At 35.6% G+C, this 19,962-nt stretch overlaps 1 protein-coding gene across 1 annotated transcript in view; it reads left to right on the forward strand.

The window, feature by feature from the left end:
• FMN2 (formin 2) overlaps positions 1-19,962 on the forward strand; it is a 370,643-nt gene that overhangs the window by 228,170 nt on the left and 122,511 nt on the right. Inside the window, exons 10-11 of the mRNA XM_028111462.2 lie at positions 906-965; positions 1,088-1,208. Coding sequence (XP_027967263.1) covers positions 906-965; positions 1,088-1,208 — 181 coding nt within the window. The remainder of the gene's footprint in view (positions 1-905; positions 966-1,087; positions 1,209-19,962) is intronic.

Consider the following 19,962-nt stretch of genomic DNA (forward strand, 5'->3'; position numbering starts at 1 on the left):
TATTTTATAATTTCACTTGCATTCTCACAAGAGTTATGTGAAGTCTTCCTGATTTGGTTCTCTCTGTATAAAACAAATATAACTGTGTCTACTTCTTAACTATTTGTAGACCTGCATGGACAGAGCTGTTATTTAGATCACTCAGAATTTTCACTCAGCATGCCTATCAGCAGGCATTTAATAAACGTTTTGTTAATTGATTCAAGTATGGTTAACCATTTCATTGATTTATAAGTTAGGAAGGACAAAGGAAAGTTGCTTTAATTATTTACAAGCGAATGCTCTTTCTAATAAATATATTACTTTTATTATTGCAATGTATAACTGCATCACATATTATTATTATGTTATTACTATAAATTACTATGAGGGAAGTCTCCAAAAGGTATATTATCATATCATGTCAAATTAAATTATAAAGGGAGATTGCTTTTTATAAATAGAAGGAAATAATGGTTAGATAGAACATTTCAGGGGGTGTAGTTTGTGTTGTAAGGTTTTTTAAAAATATATATATTTGTCCTCCCACATTCAAATGATCTAGTACAAATTTCAAGTGATGCAAAAAAAAAAAGAGAAATCATTAAAAATGCCCCTAAGTGTGCCAGAAAGGGGGTGAAAAGCTATTCTTTGAAAACCATTAGAATAGGAAAAATCCTACATTTTTTTCCTATAGAAATACACACATTGCATTATTTATAGGTGTGAGGACATTTATTCCTCAATCTCAGTTGCTGACATAGCAAACTCCTTTGATGCAGTGGCCGAAGTACTTTGAAATGTAGGATCTCATATTTTATTCTAAATGTTCTCATTTATATATTGATTTACTGGAATTTATTTTACTTGACACTGCATATTTGATATTTAAAAAAATATATTTTTACTTTGGTCTTTCTGCCTAGGACAATAGCAGAAGCCTGTTGTCATATATTGTTTCCTATTATCTTCGAAATTTTGATGAGGTAAGACAGTTTTTACATATAGTTCGATTTCGTTATTTGTTGTTTTGCCATTGCCATTTTGTTGTGTCCTTATTTATATTTATGCTGGTTTGTTTTAAAATTATGTGTTTCTTGCTAATTAGGATGCTGGAAAAGAACAGTGTGTTTTTCCACTGCCAGAACCCCAGGACCTTTTTCAGGCCTCACAGATGAAGTTTGAAGATTTTCAAAAAGATCTCAGAAAACTAAAGAAAGACTTGAAAGGTAACTTATAATCTTAAAGGATCATGTTTGTATTACCAAATGCTTTTTTAATGAGAAAAACACAGACTTTTCAATGTTTTTGTAAGAAAGTAAATCTTAATGGCTTTGTAAAACTACATTTTTTTAGTGTGGCAAAAGAAAAATTTTTACCAATAATCTTATTCTTTTGTTGTTTAAAAAGTTATGTATATTAGACATTTAGCTATTGAGTAGTATATTGGTTATTCGAATAGCAATCCCTTTCACCAGGAGCAAATTTGATCATCTTGTTTTCACTTGATAGCCAAGGACATTTGTACATTTTTCATGTTATTGTTAAGAGAGAAGTAGTTCCTTCCTATCCCCCCTTGGTATACTTGCGCAAGATGTTGTGGCTTATGAACTTTCCTGGGAACAAAAATCTTCTTTCACATAGTTGGTCAAAAAACACATGCATGTATAACGTGTTATTGTTAGCTGAGAAGCCTTGTATCAAATCATTTTGAAATGAGTCTGAAATTCTTCAGATTTCTAAATTAAAAGTAACATTTAAAGGGCACTTGGGTGGCTCAGTCAGTTAAGCGTCTCTTGATTTCACCTCAGCTCATGATCTCAGGGTTGTGAGATGGAGCCTACGGTCAGGCTCTGCGCTCAGCAGGGAGCCTGCTTAAGATTCTCTCTCTCCCTCTCCCCTTCCCCTTCCTCTCTCCCTTTCTCCCTCTTTAAAAAAAAAAATTTAAAATAAAAGCCATCCAAATTCTAAAAGAAGGAGTAAAACTGTCAGTATTTGCGGAGGATAACATTTTGTATATAGAAAACCCTAAAGACTCCACCAAAAACTATTAGAACTAATAAATTAAGTTTCAGGTACAAAATCAATATACAAAAATCTATTGCATTTTTATGCACCAACAACAGACTATCCAAAGGAGAAATTAAGGAAGCAAACTCATTTTTTACAATTGCATCAAAATGAATAAAATACCTAGGAATAAGTTTAAGCAAGGACGTGCAAGATGTATACACTAAAACCTATAAGACATTGGTGAAAGAAATTGAAGAATATACAAATAAATGAGAGCTATTCCATGCTCATTGTTTGGAAGATTTAATATTGTTAAAAATGTCTTTTGTACCCAAAGCAATCTAAACATTCAGTGCAATTCCTATGAAAATTCCAATGTCATCTTTCACAGAATTAGAACAAATGATCCTAAAACTTGTATGGGAACCACAAAAGATCCCAAATAGCCAAAGTAATTTTGAGAAAGAAGAATAAAGCTGGAGGCATCACATTCCCTGTTTTCAAGCTATATTACAAAGCAATAATAATCAGAACAGTATAGCATTGGCATAAAAACAGACACATGGATCAATTGAAAAGAATAGAAAGCCCAGAAATAAGCCCATACATATACAGTCAATTTACGACAAAAGAGGCCAGAATATACAATGGGGAAAGGACAGTCTCTTTCAATAAATGGGGTTTGGGAAAACTGGACATCCAAATGCATAAAAAACAAAACCGGACAGTATCTTACCCCATACACCCAAATTAACTCAAATTAGGTTAAGGACCTGACTGTAAGACCAGAAACCATAAAACTCATAGAAGAAGACAGGCGGCAGTAAGCTCCTTGATACCAGTCTTGGTGATGTTTTTTTTGGATCTGACTCCAAAGGCAGTGGCAACAGAAGCAAAATAAACAAATGGAACTACATCAAACTAAAAAGCTTCTGCCCAGCAAAGGAAGCTGTCAACAATAGGACAAGTCACCTTACTGAATGGGAGAAGATATTTGCAAATGATAAATCCAATAAGGGGTTAATATTGAAAATATATAAAGCACTCATACAACTTAATAACAAAAACACAAACAACCTAATTAAAAAATGGGCAGAGGGTCTGAATAGACATTTTCCCGAAGAAGATGTACAGATGGCCACCAGGCACGTGAAAAGATACTCAACATCACTAACTATCAGGGAAATGCCAATTAAAACTACAATGGGATATCACTTCACACCTGTCGGAATGGCTAGTATCAAAAGGACAAGAAGCAACAAGTGTTGGTGAGGATGTGGAGAAAAAGGAATCGCTTGCACTGTTGGTGGGAATGCAAACTGGTACAGCGACTGTGAAAAAGAGTATGGAGTTTCCTCAAAAAATTAAAAATATAACCATCATCGAGTCCAGCTGTTCTACTTCTGGGTATTTATCTGAAGAGAATGAAAACACTAATTTGAAAAGCTATCTGTACCCCTCTGTTCATTGCAGCATTATTTACAATAGCCAAGATACGGAAGTAACAGAAGTGTCCATCAATAGATGAATGGATAAAGATGTGGTGTGTATGCGTATATATAAGTACACATACACACACACACACACACACACACAGGAATATGACTCAGCCATAAAGAAGGATGAAATCTTATTTGCAACAACATGGATGGACTTTGAGTGTATTTTGTTCAGTGAAATAAGTCTGACAGAAAAAGAAAAGAAAACCTAAAAAAAAAAAATCAGAAAACAAAACAAAGCTCATAGATACAAAGAACAAATTGGTGGGCAAAATGGGTGAAGGGGATCAAGAGATACAAACTTCCAATTATGAAATAAATGTGTCATGAGGATATAATGTAATGTATAACATGGTGACTTGAGTCAGTAATATTACAAGTTTGAAAGATGCTAAGAAAGGAAATCTTAAGACTTCCTATCACAATTGGAGTGCCTGGGTGATCTCATGGTCATGAGATCGAGCCCTGTGTCAAGCTCTGCACTCAGCACAAAGTCTGCTTAGGACTCTCTGTCCCTCTCCCTCTGCCCTTCCCCACCACACTCTCTCTCTCTCTCAAAAATAAATAAATAGATCATAAAAAAAAAAGAGTTCCCATCACAAGGAAAGAAAATTAATTGTGTGGTGACAGATGTTAACTAGACTCATTGTGGTGATCATTTCACAATGTATACAAATGTTGAATCATTATATTATACACCTAAAACTAAAATAATCTTTTTTTTTTAAGATTTTATTTATTCATGAGAGACAGAGAGAGAGAGAGAGAGAGAGAGGGAGAGAGAGAGAGAGGCAGAGGGAGAAGCAGGCTCCCCACTGAGCAGGGAGCCCGATGCAGGACTTGATCCCAGGACCCTGGGATCATGACCTGAGCCGAAGGCAGACGCTTAACCATCTGAGCCACCCAGGCGCCCTAAAACTAAAATAATCTTATATGTCAACTACACTTCAATGATAATTTTTAAGATAAAGAGATTTTAAGTGAAAAAAGGTCATATTTACACAGAAAATTTACAATTTTTTTTTTAGTTTTGAATGTAAAATCTCTTTATTCCCTTTATGATCACGAGGGTTCTTCTTGTTGCAGAGCTGAGAACACCTCAGCTGTCTCTTTCAGTCTCTTGCTAAGTCTGATAAGTACAGATAGGGAATAAATAAATTTATGTGAGATTTTCATTTGATGTTGTATTACAAGATGAGAAGAGGGTTGGTTACCTCTTTCTATAAATCAAATATGATATCACTTTTTAAGAGATTGTATCCCAGTTTTGAAATATTTATCCAAAGATTTTGACCTGTAATCAAACTTATGGAGCTGTTATAGTCTCATCACAGATGCTTTTATATGGATTTAAATCAACAGAGCAACATTATATAGTTTGATTTTCTATCTATTTTCTATAGTTTGATTTTCTAAATGCTCCACATTTATTTATAGTCCTGGTGCATGTCAGGCATTTGCGAGGTGCTGTACCATAGATATAATCATCGCTGCCAAGGAGGGGTGAAATTCTGTCACTTAAATGTTCTCCCTCAGAGCCTCAAATAAGGGTGCCCATTGATTGAGCCCAAGAATGACTGCCTTGTTGCAAAAAAAAAATACATAGAACTATCTTACATTTATATAATACTATGATACTATGTATTTAATATGATTTCTTAAAATAATAGGAAACCTAACCATTCATGTGTAGTACGTATTATACTTCAAAATTCCCCAGGTATCTTGGTTTGCTTATGAAATTCTGCATTCTTTGTCTCTGTCTCTTTGATGTGGTGCTGGGGGCATTTCTGGAATATCTGGAAAATACTTCACACTTCAACAATTTGGTCTTACAGAGGATTTTGCAGTTTGTAGGTAATTTAATAAATGAGTGGAATGGTAATCCTATCATCAGGGGATTTCTGTTTGCTTTGGTTGGTGCATCACTTGGAATGTTACTTCATTTATTTTTCATATCTACATAGTTTCTTATTACAGTTATTAAATATAAATGTAGTCATGAAAATGCCAAGTTCTCACAAGTCTTAGAGCTGAAACAAGGGAAGGAGCACACACCAGATCGTGGTTTTGAAAAGGACAATTGACCAGTGCCACTGGGTACTGTTTCCTCATGCACATCTGTCTTCTTAAGCAGTGTGGTTAACTACACACATTAAACATTGAGGGGGCATCTTGGCAATTTTTAGTACCTCAGAGGGGTGAGAAGGTGATGATTTTAAGCCTCACAATTTATACTTCCCATTGGGATAAGACAAATTTCTCTAAAAAGCCTCTTCCCTCAACTAGTACCAATGGCATTTGCTCGCCCAGTATTTTCTCATTTGTCTATGGATTGTTACAATTTGCTGCTCTAGAAATGGAAAGTTTCATGACCAAATGAACATAAGAACTGCTGAGATAAGATAAATTTAAAGGGAATTCACAGTATTCTCTGAAAGAAGTGTTAGTATTTCCCTAATTTATTTGATCACAGAGTACTTTTTCACAGAGTATCTGATAGTTTCTCTAGTTAGTGGAACATAGTTTAAGAAATGCAAGCCTGGTACCATGTTAGAAACAGAAGCATGGCATTTGCCTCTAAGGAGCTTAGAGCTTTCTCCTCTAAGGAGAAACAGAAGCATGGCATTTCCCTCTAAGTAGGGAAATGAAACTATAGTTTATGAACTAATATAATTATATATTTCTGTTCTTATAAAACAAGATTAGCTTGAAGAGCTATTTACAAGACTGTCAAACTCTGAGGTATCCTTTAAACACTGACAAAAAAATCAATTTAATCATATGTGTTACATTTTGCCTTTCCAACATTTGAGTTTTTCCATTGAAAACAAGATATTTTGTAACACAAGGAAGGAAATCTTATGCGCTGAAATTTAAATTCATTTTCTGGGAAAGTTTTAGCATGACTGTAGCATTTCATATCAACAAGGCCTAAAGTAAAATTGTCTTGTGTCCCTTTTTGGAATGAGATAGGTATAATTAGATATGTACATTGATTTGACTGAATGGGAATCAAATTGGAGACTATTGAATTATGTTACTTTTGATATAGTTTAAAATAATGTCTACTTTGATAAATAACTTATGAAAAATGATTCCTTCTAAGTGACCAAATTAGGTAATTCATTTAGGAAGACTCAAATAGCCTGTTCTCCTTTTTCTTTTTTTTTTCCAGAAGCAAGTTGTTTTAAGAAAGTTCAGAAAATGAGAGATGATGTGTATAAAGAGTTTATCTCAATACTTTCCATATAGTAAATATCCAATAAGTATTGGCTATTCATAATAAGGAAAAAATAGAATAAATGGTGTGATTAGTTTGATAAAAAATAAACTATAACCATTAAGTTACTCACCTTCTGCCTCTATCACTTCTTCTTTTCTGCTTACAGACTTGATTTATTTCTAAGGAAAGACTGGGAAATAATGTGTTATGGCTCAGGCATTGTAATAAAACAACTGAATCTCATTTTAGCATTTTATAAGAACATCCACTAGGTTTGGTTTCTACAGTTGTTCCCAAGATTTCCACAGCTCCTCTGGGTGCTCCCCTGGCTTTCTTAGCTCAGTGACATGTAGTTTGTTAAGCAACCTGATCTGCTTTTGATCTCTTCTGGCTGTCAGCAGTGTTTCTTGATGCAGTCATGCCAAATGACGACTTCTGTTCCAGTGCCTTTCTTAGTTAGAAATTGTAGCAATTGCCACATGACTTAAATCAACTCAACATGTACGGGGCATTGAGTAATTAAGTTACCGGAACTGGACAAGAATGTTCTCATGCAAATTATTTCTGTATCCTCCACCCCTCCCCCCACCTTCAATAAGAGACTTGAAAATGTTTAAAATTCATGAACTATATCTTCAAATTGAAGTCATGTCTGTGTTCAGAGATCTACAGGAGAACCCAGTCTTTAAAATTGTTTGTATTGACTTACATTTGTGCATGGCAATTTTATTTACAATTGTAAATTTCTGATTTTTTTTTTGTTTGAGGGAAAATGCTATTATGAACAATTCAAATGCAACCAGTAGCTTTTTAAAAAGTAATATTTTATTATGACTTTTAAAATGAGTATTAGTTCAGCATAGGAACATCAAACAACACTGAGAAATGTGGAGAAAAAATTGTGTTTATTTGTGGTTCTACAGTCCAATGATAAATAACATTTATATTTGGTATATTTTTATCTGGTGTGGGTGTGTATTGCATGTGTATGCACAAATTATACCATTGCAGCCATGACACATGTAATTGTTATATTTTCTGCTTTATAGTTGCGTTATTTATTTATTATTATTTTTTAAAGATTTTATTTATTTCTTTGACAGAGACACAGCAAGAGAGGGAACACAAGCAGGGGGAGTGGGAGAGGGAGAAGCAGGCTTCTGCTGAGCAGGGAGCCCAACGCTGGGCTTGATCCCAGGACCCTGGGATCATGACCTGAGCCGAAGGCAGATGCTTAATGACTGAGTCACCCAGGTGCCCCTATAGTTGGGTCATTTGATTAATTCACATTTATATTCTCTCATTATCCTTATTCTGCTTTGGCTTTGCTTTAATATGCCCATTATGAATTCATTCATTCATTCATTCGTTGTCTTGCTCTGTACTTAGTGAAAACTTTCAACCTAAAGACTGATGTTTTCCTTAATGTCTTCAGAATTCTCAAAATTATCTGTTCAGTGTTTATCACTTTTCTTTCCTTTACCTGAAATTCTTTTCAGATGTACATTGGAGCCACTTTAGTCTCACTCTCTAGGTCTCCTAACTTCTCTTTCGTATTTTGAAAATCCACCACCACCTTTTTTGCTATAATCTTCGGGCACTCCTCAACATTGTCTTCTAGTTCGTTAAGTCTCTTTTTGACTCTGTCCAATCTGATGTTTGTATTATCAGTACAACTAGTCATGATAATATCTTTGTTTCCAAGTTTTCTAATATGATTTTTATCACATGTATTTTTACCTTTAAAGTAATTTCTTGTTCTTATTTTAGATATTATCTTTCCTTTATCTCTTTGAGGTTTATAAAAATATATTGAAGACCTTTTTGGATTTTCTATAGTTTTTGTTTCATCCAAAATGAATCCATCTTTCATTTGTTAATAGTTATAAGCTATCTTTCTATTCATTAGTTTCATTTTGGTATTGGAATGTTGATTTAAAACAAGTGTCAGAAAATTACAGCCTGTGTGTTAAGTGAGCCCTCTTTTTGTAAGTCAAGTTCATCTGGGACATAGCCATACACATGCAATTATGTATGTATTGTCTATGATTGCTTCCGTGTTGCAAGCTGAGGCTTTGACAGAAACTGCCTGTCAGTCTGTCAGTCCCTTGCTCTCTCCCTTCTCCTGACCCTCCAGATCCTTCATTCTCTTGATTTTTTCAATTGCTTTGACAAGGCCTGTTTTGGCCCCCCAGGCCAGAACCAAGGCTTCTGTTGGCAGCCTGGGACTCCTGCCCTGTGCCTACATAAATGTACATACATGTACATATGAGGCTTATTCAGATTCAGTATCAAACTAGTGACTGACTTAGCTCAGGGCTGCCTGGAAAGCTGTGTCTGCCTAGGCTTGCTGCCCCATTCGCATAGCTACATGTGGAGTGTAGCTGTTTTCATCCTCCTTTCACGACCTGGGGAGCTCAGTCACAGCTCTGGGTTTCTAGTAGTGAGACTGGTTCCATTTCCAGCTGTGTGAACTCTCCCTTCACCAGTCTCTACATACGCCAAGCTCTTTACCTTCTTCTCTACATGCACACTCCAGTGACCTCTTGCTTCAGCACTGCTTATTAACTTGGGCTACTCTAATATTTCTGGTCCAAGGAGATATTAACATTTTTAAGGCATACTGTGTTGTTTGCTTTTCTCTTTTTATGTTTTCATTTATTGCTATGTGTTTTCAGCAGAAGGAAGGCTCAGCCTATAAATTCATCATTCCATTTGACTGGACATCTGTATTCACTTTTATAACTTACATGTTTTTTCCCACTGAAAATTATAACATGAGCATTTTCCCATGCCATTTAATACAATTCAAAAACCATTTCAGATGATTTCATAATAATCCTCCTTATGATTGTGCCATAATTTAGTGAGTAATTTGATTCTTGTAAGAAAGAAATTAGACTTTTCCCAATTTTCTCTACTCTTAAGAAATATGTTGACCATCTTTATTCATAGTGCTTTTACTATATCTCTGATTATTTCCTTAACACAGATTCCTAGAATTATAATTACTGGATCAGAAATAATGAACTTTTTTTTTTCAGATTCTTGATAATTTATTAGATTTAGATTGTAAGGCATCTTGGAGCTATTATAGTCTAATACCTTAATTATCATTCAATAAATGTTTATTAAATTAATAGAAAGTACAAATAAAAAATAGACCCCTCATAGTTCATAGATTAATGAGAGGGCCAATGATTATATGAATAACCACTATGTGGTATAACAAATATTTTGTTATATAAAGAAGATACAATAGAAACATAGAATTAAATATATATATAATTGGAGAATTATATTTAAATCAGACTTTGAAATATCAGTAAAATTTTCTCCAGGAGAAAGAAAAATAAAATTTCAACAGTGGGAAAGAGCATGAGCAAAGTCACCAGTCTTGCCACTTTTTTGGCTTTGATTATCTATTGACCCATGGGGCCAGGGATTTCTTAATTTATATCAGGTTTACATTTGAGGGACAAAAAATATTCATACTTGAGTTGGCTTACTGCAACAGAATTCGTAAGTACGGTCAGAATTGTGCATATATATGGTTTGATAAGGCCCCCCAACCAGTAATTTTTATATGCCTTTCAAGGTAGCTTGCTGTGCCTACTCTGTGTCAGGGTTTTACATGTATTAACATAATTTAATCCCTATGATGATAATATTATCATTAATCCTCTCTTTAGTGAATTGGTAACTACAAGTTAGAGATATTAAATACCCTGCAAAGGGGGCTGGATTTGAACCTGGGGAACCCAATCCAGAGCTCATCCTCTTAACCTCAACACTAATGTTGCCCCTCTTAAGGTTTTTCTGAATGGAACCTTCCTTCAGGGAAGATTTGACATTGACTGCCCTTAGCTCTTAGTACATGCCTGACATGATCCGGACTCAGTGAGTGAGTGAACCAATAAAGTAAAGAAATGGATGGCAAAATCTGATAAAACTAGAGTATAGGGCGCTCAGGGGTGTGTAATTGGAGGATGTCTAGGCACCCTTGAGAAGGGTCTTAAGGACTGACGGAGGAGTTTGGACTTGATTCTGTGATTGTTGCTTAGACATGGGGATGCAGCACACTTGGACATTCATCTTTGAAAGCCCACCATGAAGATTTTGTGAATGATGGTTTACAGGGGAGACCAGAAGCAGGAGACCTAGCTAGCTAGTCATAGATGTTGAGGGCATAAGCTAAGTTCCTTGTGGTTGGAATGAAGAGGAGAAAAGGTTATGGGAGTTTTCCGAGATACACTGGAACAAGATTCTGTAATTGCACTGATATATACAAGGTAAAGAAAAAAAGAGATACAAGATGACTTTAATTTCTAGCTTATATACATGGATGGGTGCAAACCTATTACAGAAGGGAACATGGGAGGAGTGAATAGAGGTGGAAAGTAGCCTGTGACTTATTTTGGACTTGTTAAAAATCCTTCAGAACTTGAAGAGATTACATCAAAAATGAAGTAAAAAAATATGCAAGGAGCATGAAAAGCCCACAATCCTGTTGTGACTTGGGTAAGATCAGAGCTCCAAGTTGAGTCAGCAGCAGATACCCAATTTCACACATTCATTTCAGCACGCTTTCCACCACCCACCCAGATTTTCCTGTTACATCTAGAATTGTTATTCCTACTAAAAGTCAAGAGCACCCTTAGTATGAGAATAATATGATTTTAAAATTACTCTACTAAGGTACATTTTAATTAGAAATAGGTGAGAACCGGAATCTTTCAAATTATAGTGTGCTTTAGCATAGCAGATGAAAGAGTGGAAGGGATACCAGTAGAATCCCACAGTAGTTGTTGAGCTCTCTTTCTCTTTTTATATGGCATTTCTATATGACCTTGTCTTCTTCTGTTGTATTAAGTGTATCCGTCTCATGTAATGTAATTTTTTTTGCAAGTAATCTATCAAATTTTCATTATCCTAATATTCTCATCTGAAACAGCAGAGCTGTGTTTTTACTGTGTGTAATTTTCCTTGTTGGAATTTTATATGTATCAAGCATGTCTATAAAATACTGAGCCTGGTCTGCTTAAGTCAACAAAGTTTATCCAAATAAGTGTTCTCCTCAAATGCAGCTGAACTCAGAACTGACATTTATTGAAGCACCTTTTATTGAAGATACTTTGCTCAATTCCTAGAGGGAAAAGATGAATAATAAATTGGTGGTTATACTTCAAGAATGTATCTGTAGTCAAGAGGAATTGCTGTTAGAATGAGTCATGACTTAGGAATACTTTGCAGGTGAAAAATTTCTGGAGGGAAATTTGAAGAGGCAAATCGCCCAGTTCCATGGCATGAGATGAGTACGTTCTTGGAACTGTAAATAATCCTATGTGACTTAAATACAGGCTTAGTGCAGGGGAAGTAGAAAGTGATAAAACCGTAGAGATATGTAGCAACTAGATCACAAAAGCCAACATAGGCATGCTGGGCAGAAACACTGGAAATGGATGAGGAGTATGTGTGTACCTGGAATAGATGGGAAAGAGAATGAGAAGGGGCAGAGAAGAATTTCAGGAAGAGGAAAAGTCTAAAAGCCCCTGTATGCTCAGAACACAGTGAGCATGACATGAGAGAGAAAGTCTTCTAATCATGTATAGTGTAACAAGTTCATATGCTTTATAAATTTACATTTATTCCAAATGCAATATCCAGCCCCTTAAAGATCCTACTTATGGAATTAGAGTGATATGATTTATGTTGTGAAAATATTGCTCTGGCAGGCACAGAACTGGGGAGACCAGTTAGGAAGGGGCTCAAATAAAAGAGGATGGTGGTTTTAACCAAAGATGGTACAGAGAACATGGAGAGAAACTAACAGATCTTTCTAACGGTTAGGGGCAGTGAGGGTGATGTAAAGTAGTGGTATCACTGCCTAATCTCCTTTCAGTCAACACAATGTTTTGCTGTTTGAGATGTTTACATTTCTTGACAAAGGCTTTGAAAGAAATGTATTCATTTTTGATATTTTTTCCAAAGTTAGTAAGCTTCACATATCTTCCTCTTCTCATTCCCCCCGCCTTCCCCCATATTAATATGCAGATACACTCGATTCAAATAAACAGTTTTCAAGATTCTTAGACTTTTCATGCTGTAAATCTCTTGAGCCTCCATTATTTTCAGTGGTAATTTTGCTAGTGGAAGGGAGAGTTAATGAGAAGAAAATAAAGTCATCAGTCATTCAATTCTAAGATTTGATGCCATTTATTCATATTAGAAAAAGCTAGTAAGGTTGTACTTCCCCATTTTCACTAATCACTTGCTTTTCTGAGCCAACTGCCTTGAGAAAACCACAGCTAATTAAAGGTGATTAGTTCTCTGACATTTTGAGTTAAGATACATTTAATTTTATAAATTACCCGTGCTTGTGTTACAAAGTGTATTTTACAAAAATGTTTTTGTGCAACAGCCCACTCAGATTAATTCAAAGAAATAAGATGCCCTTTCGAACGGGGACCCAATGTAAGCCAATTATCACATGAAAGCGTAGCCTTCCAAATGTAGTATGTGCTCACTGTGGGAGTAAAGTCATTTACAATAGTCTCCATGTAATGTTTCATTCTCTGTGACTGAGGTTCTGCAGTTGTTGTTCTTTTGGGTTTTTTTTTTTTTTTTCATTTAAAATTAGCAAACTCCTACTCCTTCTTCTGTACTCAGCTAAAATGATCTGTCTTCAGGAAGCTGTCTGGATGAACTTGTCCTATAGGAGAACATTGGTAAAGGTACACTAATAGCTACATAAATGGAAATTTGCAGAGATGCATGACAGCATGTTAAATGTGAGAGTGTAAGTGTCAGGAACTTCTTAAATTACACCTAGAATCTAATCTCAGGATACAGATTGGTGTCCTTTTCAAATATAAAGAAAGTCAGAGAATGTGAAATATTGGCAAAGATGTGGATTAATGAGAATTCCTTTACACTGATGATGGCAATATAAATTGATGTGCTTTATTTTGAAAACTTGAAGGTAGTGGTTGTCTCTGGGGCCAAGGACAGAATGTAGGGAGCACATGGGACTCTTCCAAAGTATTGATTAAGTTCTGTTTCTTTTTTTTTTAATTTTTTAATTTAAATTCAATTTAGTTAACATAGAGTGTATTATTAGTTTCGGGGGTAGCATTTAGCGATTAATTAGTTGCAAGTTCTGTTTCTTAAGTTGGAAATTGAGTAAATGTTAAGTATATGCTATATATGCTCCTCTATAGTATGACATGCTTCCTAATTTTATTTAAGAGGAAATAAAAATAGGCAGCCACCCAAGAATATGTTTGAATTAGAGTTGAAATTCAATCATCTTGGGCCCCACTAATTTAAAATGTGTGATTACTCAGCCTTTTTTATTCTTTATGAAGAAATTATATAGCTTAGCAAATTCAAAGGTAAACACAATTAAAGAACATATGAAATTTAATTAAAAGAACAAGACTATGTTTTAAATGACTTTAAATATATGTTTGCAGATGAATTGTACTAATATATAACATTTTGGGGGGAAATATTAATCTGAAAAACTGGCATATCTTCTGGTGAACAGTTCAAACAGACATTATGTACAAGCAATTAATAAAAACAAAATTAAGAACTAGTCCCAGAAAGCTGCTGAGTACACAGAAGAAGATAATCCATTCATTTTGGTTTACTGCTTCTACTCGTTCTGAGTGAAGTCAGAAAAGCGGAAACCACATTTATTATTTAATAGAACTAATTTAATATGGAGAATTAGGTTAGCACATGTTAGAGGACAGAAAAAGCAAAAAAGGAATGGTCAGGTAAATATTGGAAGCAGCTATCATTCCTTGGGGAACCAAGTGAAGAAGCTGAGATTATCAAAGAACCTAGAAATTCCAGGAGAGCGCTCTGAGGGGCTGGGCCCTAGATCTCTGATCTCTGAGAGGGTATGGCCTGGACAGAGTACCTGAGTAGTTTGGATGGGGGACCCTGCAGAACTGTGACTGAGCACTCAGAGCAGGAGTCCCACAGAGCTGCCCTGAAGAGGACAGGGAGAAGGACCCCTCAGGGAGATCAGTGGTTCTGACAGAACTGGGACTAAGGAGTTTGGAGAGAAGGAGCTCCACACAGCTGGGACTGGGAAGATGAGAGATGAAACTCCACATAGCTAGGATTGGGGACCTTAGAGGAGGGGTTCTGCCTGGCTGCACTGGTACTTTCAAGGGGTGCAATGATGCTGGATTGGGCCCAGGAAAACAAGCCAGGACCTGGAGCCACCTGCTGATGTGGGGGAAGAAAAGAGTCTGGGGATGGTGCTCAAGGGAGCAGCAAATCCCTATCCACTGCTCTTGGGGAAATCTGTCAGGAAGCCTGCTGGCAAAGGAGAAAGGTAGTTTGCTGAACCCCCAGTGTCCCAGACCTCAGTGTAGACATGTAGTTTGGGAGCTAAGAGACAGTATCTTAATAACTAGACATACTGTTTACTTATTTTATTATTTAATTTTAATTTATCTATTTGAATTATTCTAAGGTGGTCCTACAAGTCTCTCTCATGGCTCTCAAAGCTAGAAATAAGTAGAAGAGATTCAGAGTTCTTGGAGATCCTTAAGAGACATACTGTTCTCTTCTCCAGCTAACATTTCTTCAGGCCATCTTCCCACTTTATTTAGTTCTTTCTTTGCTGCTTTGTAGACACTCTCACAGGTGATTATATCCATTTCCAAAACTCAAGAGAAGAAAAAATCAGAACAGAAGATGGATAGACGATTCTGACCAATGTCTAGTACAATAGAAAGGTGGTGCGCCTATTTGAGTAGCACATTACGGTTAATAATACCCCACGTCTTGTTTGGTTCTGATAGTAGTTGACTTGTTAACCCAGTTATCCCCATGATCTGTGGTTCATTCTTCACAGACCTCTACCACATTTCCGTGCTGCGTGTGCACTTCTGTGTCACAAACTGTACAACTTTATATGTGTGTCTTTTGAAACTCATGGCTTCTGGTAAACCCGATGATTGGTCAGGAACATCTAAAATTCTGGTGCTGTGTTCGAAGACTTAAAACTTCACACAAGTTTCTAATTAATTTTCTAATGAATAAAAGTAAAAACACTGGAAGTTAACATATATGGAGGCACTACCAGAGGCGCTGTGTTTCTCATGTGCATTAACCCTTGCACTAAACTGCTGGATGTGGCCATTGCCATCTCCATGTTGCAGATGAAATAACCGAGGTCAGCAAGACTCGGGTACCTGTCTGAGGTCTCTCAGGTAATGGGTAGTGAAAGAACAGTTGAAATAAGGCCATCAGAGAAAGACAATTATCATTGTCTTTCTGTCACTGATATGTGGAATTTGAGAAACAAAACAGAGGATCTTAGGGGAAAGGAGGGAAAAATAAAACAAGATGAAACCAGAGAGGGAGACAAACCATAAGAGACTCTTAATCATAGGAAACAAACTGAGGATTGCTGGAGAGGGTGGGGTTGGGGGATGGGGTAACTGGGTGATGGGCATTAAGGAAGGCATGTGATGTAATGAGCACTGGGTGTTATATAAGTGATGAATCACAGGACTGTACCTCTGAAACCAATAATGCATTATATGTTAATTAATTGAATTTAAATAAAAAATGTTAAAAAACAAAAAAAGAACAGTTCAAATCTAGTTCTCCCTCTTCCAAAGCTTGGGCTCATGTTCTAATGTGTTGCTTCTCTATTTTATAAAAATACTTTACATTTCTTCATGTTCATTAATAGAATATTAAAGGATACCTGGAGATACTAGTTATCAATCCGTAAGATTGGCAAGAGTCCTAAGTGTAATTTTCCATAAAATTTCCTTCTTAACCAACAGGGAATGTTAGAGGCGATTATAACTGTAATTGTAATTGAATTTGAATTCTTTGAATAGTTTAAAATTCTTAAGTCGGAGTTACTATTCTCTCTCTTGTTTTGTTTTTGCTTTTGGGATATGTTTAGTAGACTTTACTACTTCCCCAAACTTAAAACCTATCAATCCCCTAATAAATCTTTTAACTTCATTCCATTTCCTTCTAACACTTAGAAAGAATGAGAGACTAGCTGGTACATTGTTAAGCATTTTAATAACTCACTCTACATTTCAAATATTTAATAATTTTCTCAGTGTTTCTTCTGTTCTCTCCTCCTGCATATATGTTTCTTTTTTATGGTTCTTTATGTACCTCGTCCTCCTTTTGTTCTGTGAATTTAGGAAACTCAAACTGACAAGACACAGTTTTCTCTGAGCCCCAACAGTTTTCTTTGCTTTAAATATCTTTTGCTAATTTTATGTTTGTAAGCCCAAACTAGAAAATATTTCCATTTGGAGGTGGTCTGTCTTGAATTTTGATTTCTTAAGCACTGGACAGAATGTTGCTTTAGATCTTGAAAGCAGACACACCAGTTATATGCAAACAATCATGGAACACTACATCAAAAACTCATAATGTATGGTGCTTAACATAACATAATAAAAAAAAAGAATTTTACTCCTTGGGGACATTATGCTTTATCTTTAATTACTTTTAAAATTGTAAATTACTTTAATACCACAGTGGAGTCTACTAGCAAGACACCATTCCAGGAGCAAATAACAGTTTCAGTTTGGCATCTGTTTCAGTTGATGGATGTGACTCACTGCAGCCTGACTGCATGGGACATTTACTAAGCTCCTTTACATCATTGAACACCTGCCATGTCAGTTACACTCCGGTTCCTACATCAATGCACATCAGAATTGGAAAATATTGGCAACCATAGTGACAGTTCTACTCCAGAGACTCTCAAGGGGACTGAGATTTCTAGGCCAGTCATAGATGCCTACGATTATACCTCAAGTCATCATCTAATAATAGGTGAGGTGGGGCAGCCAATATGAAACCAGGCATCTGGCCAGTATTATCAAGATTGTGTATAAGCTTCTGTGACCATCACTTATGACTTCAATAAACATTATCTCCTAGTCCTATGATTTTACTGTATCCTTAGAAAATGTCAGAGACTTTGCTTTGTTTAAGTTCATATACGGAGTATATTAGGGTAGATTATATAACACTTTCAGTTTTATGTAAATTACTTTTATACTCAAGACATTGTAACATTTGTAGTCTTTAGGTTAAAGAATTCATTTGTGGAGCACCTGGGTGGCTCAGTTGGTTGGGCATCTGCCTTCAGCTCAGGTCATGATTTCAGGGTCCTGGGATCAAGTTCCAGGTCAGGCTTCATGCTCAGCTGGGAGCCTGCTTCTCCCTCTTCCTGTGCCCCTCCCCCCAGCTTGCACCTGTGTGTGTGTGTGCTCTCTCTCTCTCTCTCTCAAATAAATGAAATCTTCTTTTAAAAAAAACAAAATTTAGAAAAAATATTCATTTGCACAAGTCCTAAATATTTGAGCAACTTGCTAATTCTTGAAAATATTATGGTTAAAGATGTGTTCATTTGAAGAATTCTAGAACCATATGTCAAATATTATAAGCAGGTTAGTTTGTGGTAAGGGTGCTTTTATTATTTTATTGTAAGATGCTGCATCTGTCATCTTCAATCAAAAGTTTAAAACTATGAAGTAATAACCTTTTACAACCATCTTAGGAAAGTTGAATATTTTTACTTATTTGGAAGAGTAGAGCTTGTAAGTCATCTTTAAAAATCTGCCTGGGAACCATTACCAGTGTGTTTGCTGTCACCCTGCAGAGTCAAACCATCAGCTAAAGAGACACTGTACCTGAGGCTGTAGAGGCTTCACACTCTTAAACTGAAGCCATATGCAAAAGAAATCCAAGCTTTACACTATCTGTGAGGCATACCTGACTGTTCTTAACATTCCAAAGAAGAAATCATATGGAAGCCCCCTAGCACCAGGTCTCTGGTTAGGAGTCTTAAAAGTCCAAGTTAGACAAACTGGGACATGTTGTTATTCTTTGTTGTTGTTTGTTTATAACTTTTTATTTGATATAAATCAAACTTACAGAATAGTTGCAAAGCTAGTACATGGAATTCCTGTATATTCTTTCCTTAGACTATCAGTTGTTTATTTTTTGTCCCATTTGCTCTGTCACCCTCTCCCTCCTGTCGCCCATATATAGACATGTGTGTATGCATGCTTGTATATGCATATGTAGGTGTGTGTCATTTTATTTTTCTGAACCAGACACCAGCAAGTGAGAGATATCATGCTCCTTTATCCCTAAATACTTTAGTGTATATATGCTAAGTACTTGGGCATCCTTTTATGTATACACAGTATAAGCATCAAAACAGGAAATTTAACATTGAAAAATACTATTATGATAATAGCCCACAGTCCATATTCAGAAGTGTTCTTTAGAGCTGTTTTTCCAATCCCTAGATCACACATTGCATTTAATTTTCATGTCTCCTTGGGCTTATTTAATATAGTGCAGTTCCTCAGTCTTTGTCTTTCTTGACCCTACCATATTTAAAGACTGCTTATTTTATAGACATCTCCCTCCATTGGATTTATCTGCAGAAGTGATATGTGTCCCTTCTGCAGGCCTGCGATGTCAGTTTATCTCATTACAGCTAATGCTAATGCATCATTTTGATCACTTTGCTTAGGTGGTGTCTGCCAGTGCCTCCACTCTGAAGTTATATGGGTTTTTTGTTTGTTTGTTTTTGGTTTTTGTTTTGTTTTGTTTTTTAATAACTAGTAAGTAATTTGTGAGGTGACTCTTTGAGAATATGTAAATATCTTATTTTTCAGCAGACTTTTACCCAGGAATTCTAGTGTCTATTAGGGTATCTGGCCCCATTGGTCTATCTTTATTTATGAATTGAAGCTTGCCATTCTTTTGTATACAGTTCTCTTAAACAAATTTTGGTATAACTTTAATTTCATTTTAAATTAATTTGGTCTTTAACATTTTATGAGAGATTAATCACTTTGAACTGAGGAGAGGTTAAAGGAAAACTTGGTATTCCTGTTCCTATAGAGTCTCAGTGTTATCTTCAGAATTCCTGCAAATTTCTACAATTTGCTTCATTTTTCTCTGAAACATTCTGAGCTAGTAGTAATGTTCAGTCTCAGAAATCAAAAATTGTCCCTGTGAAATATGATACGATTTGGAAAAGCAGAACAGCTAGAAATAGTCAAGTTTATTTTTTTAGTAGAAAATAGTCCTCAGTAATGTCATTATGTCATCATTTATTATATTAATGTATCCCAAAAGAAGTTTGATTTTAAACGATTAAGTTTGATTTATGCATGGATTTATTTATGGAGGTTTATCATTGAATGTCAAAAT

This window comes from Eumetopias jubatus, unplaced genomic scaffold, assembly GCF_037043125.1.
Source record: "Eumetopias jubatus isolate StellerSeaLion01/CBP00866 unplaced genomic scaffold, mEumJub1_p1.0 scaffold_12, whole genome shotgun sequence".
In the NCBI taxonomy this organism is placed as follows: Eukaryota; Metazoa; Chordata; class Mammalia; order Carnivora; family Otariidae; genus Eumetopias; species Eumetopias jubatus.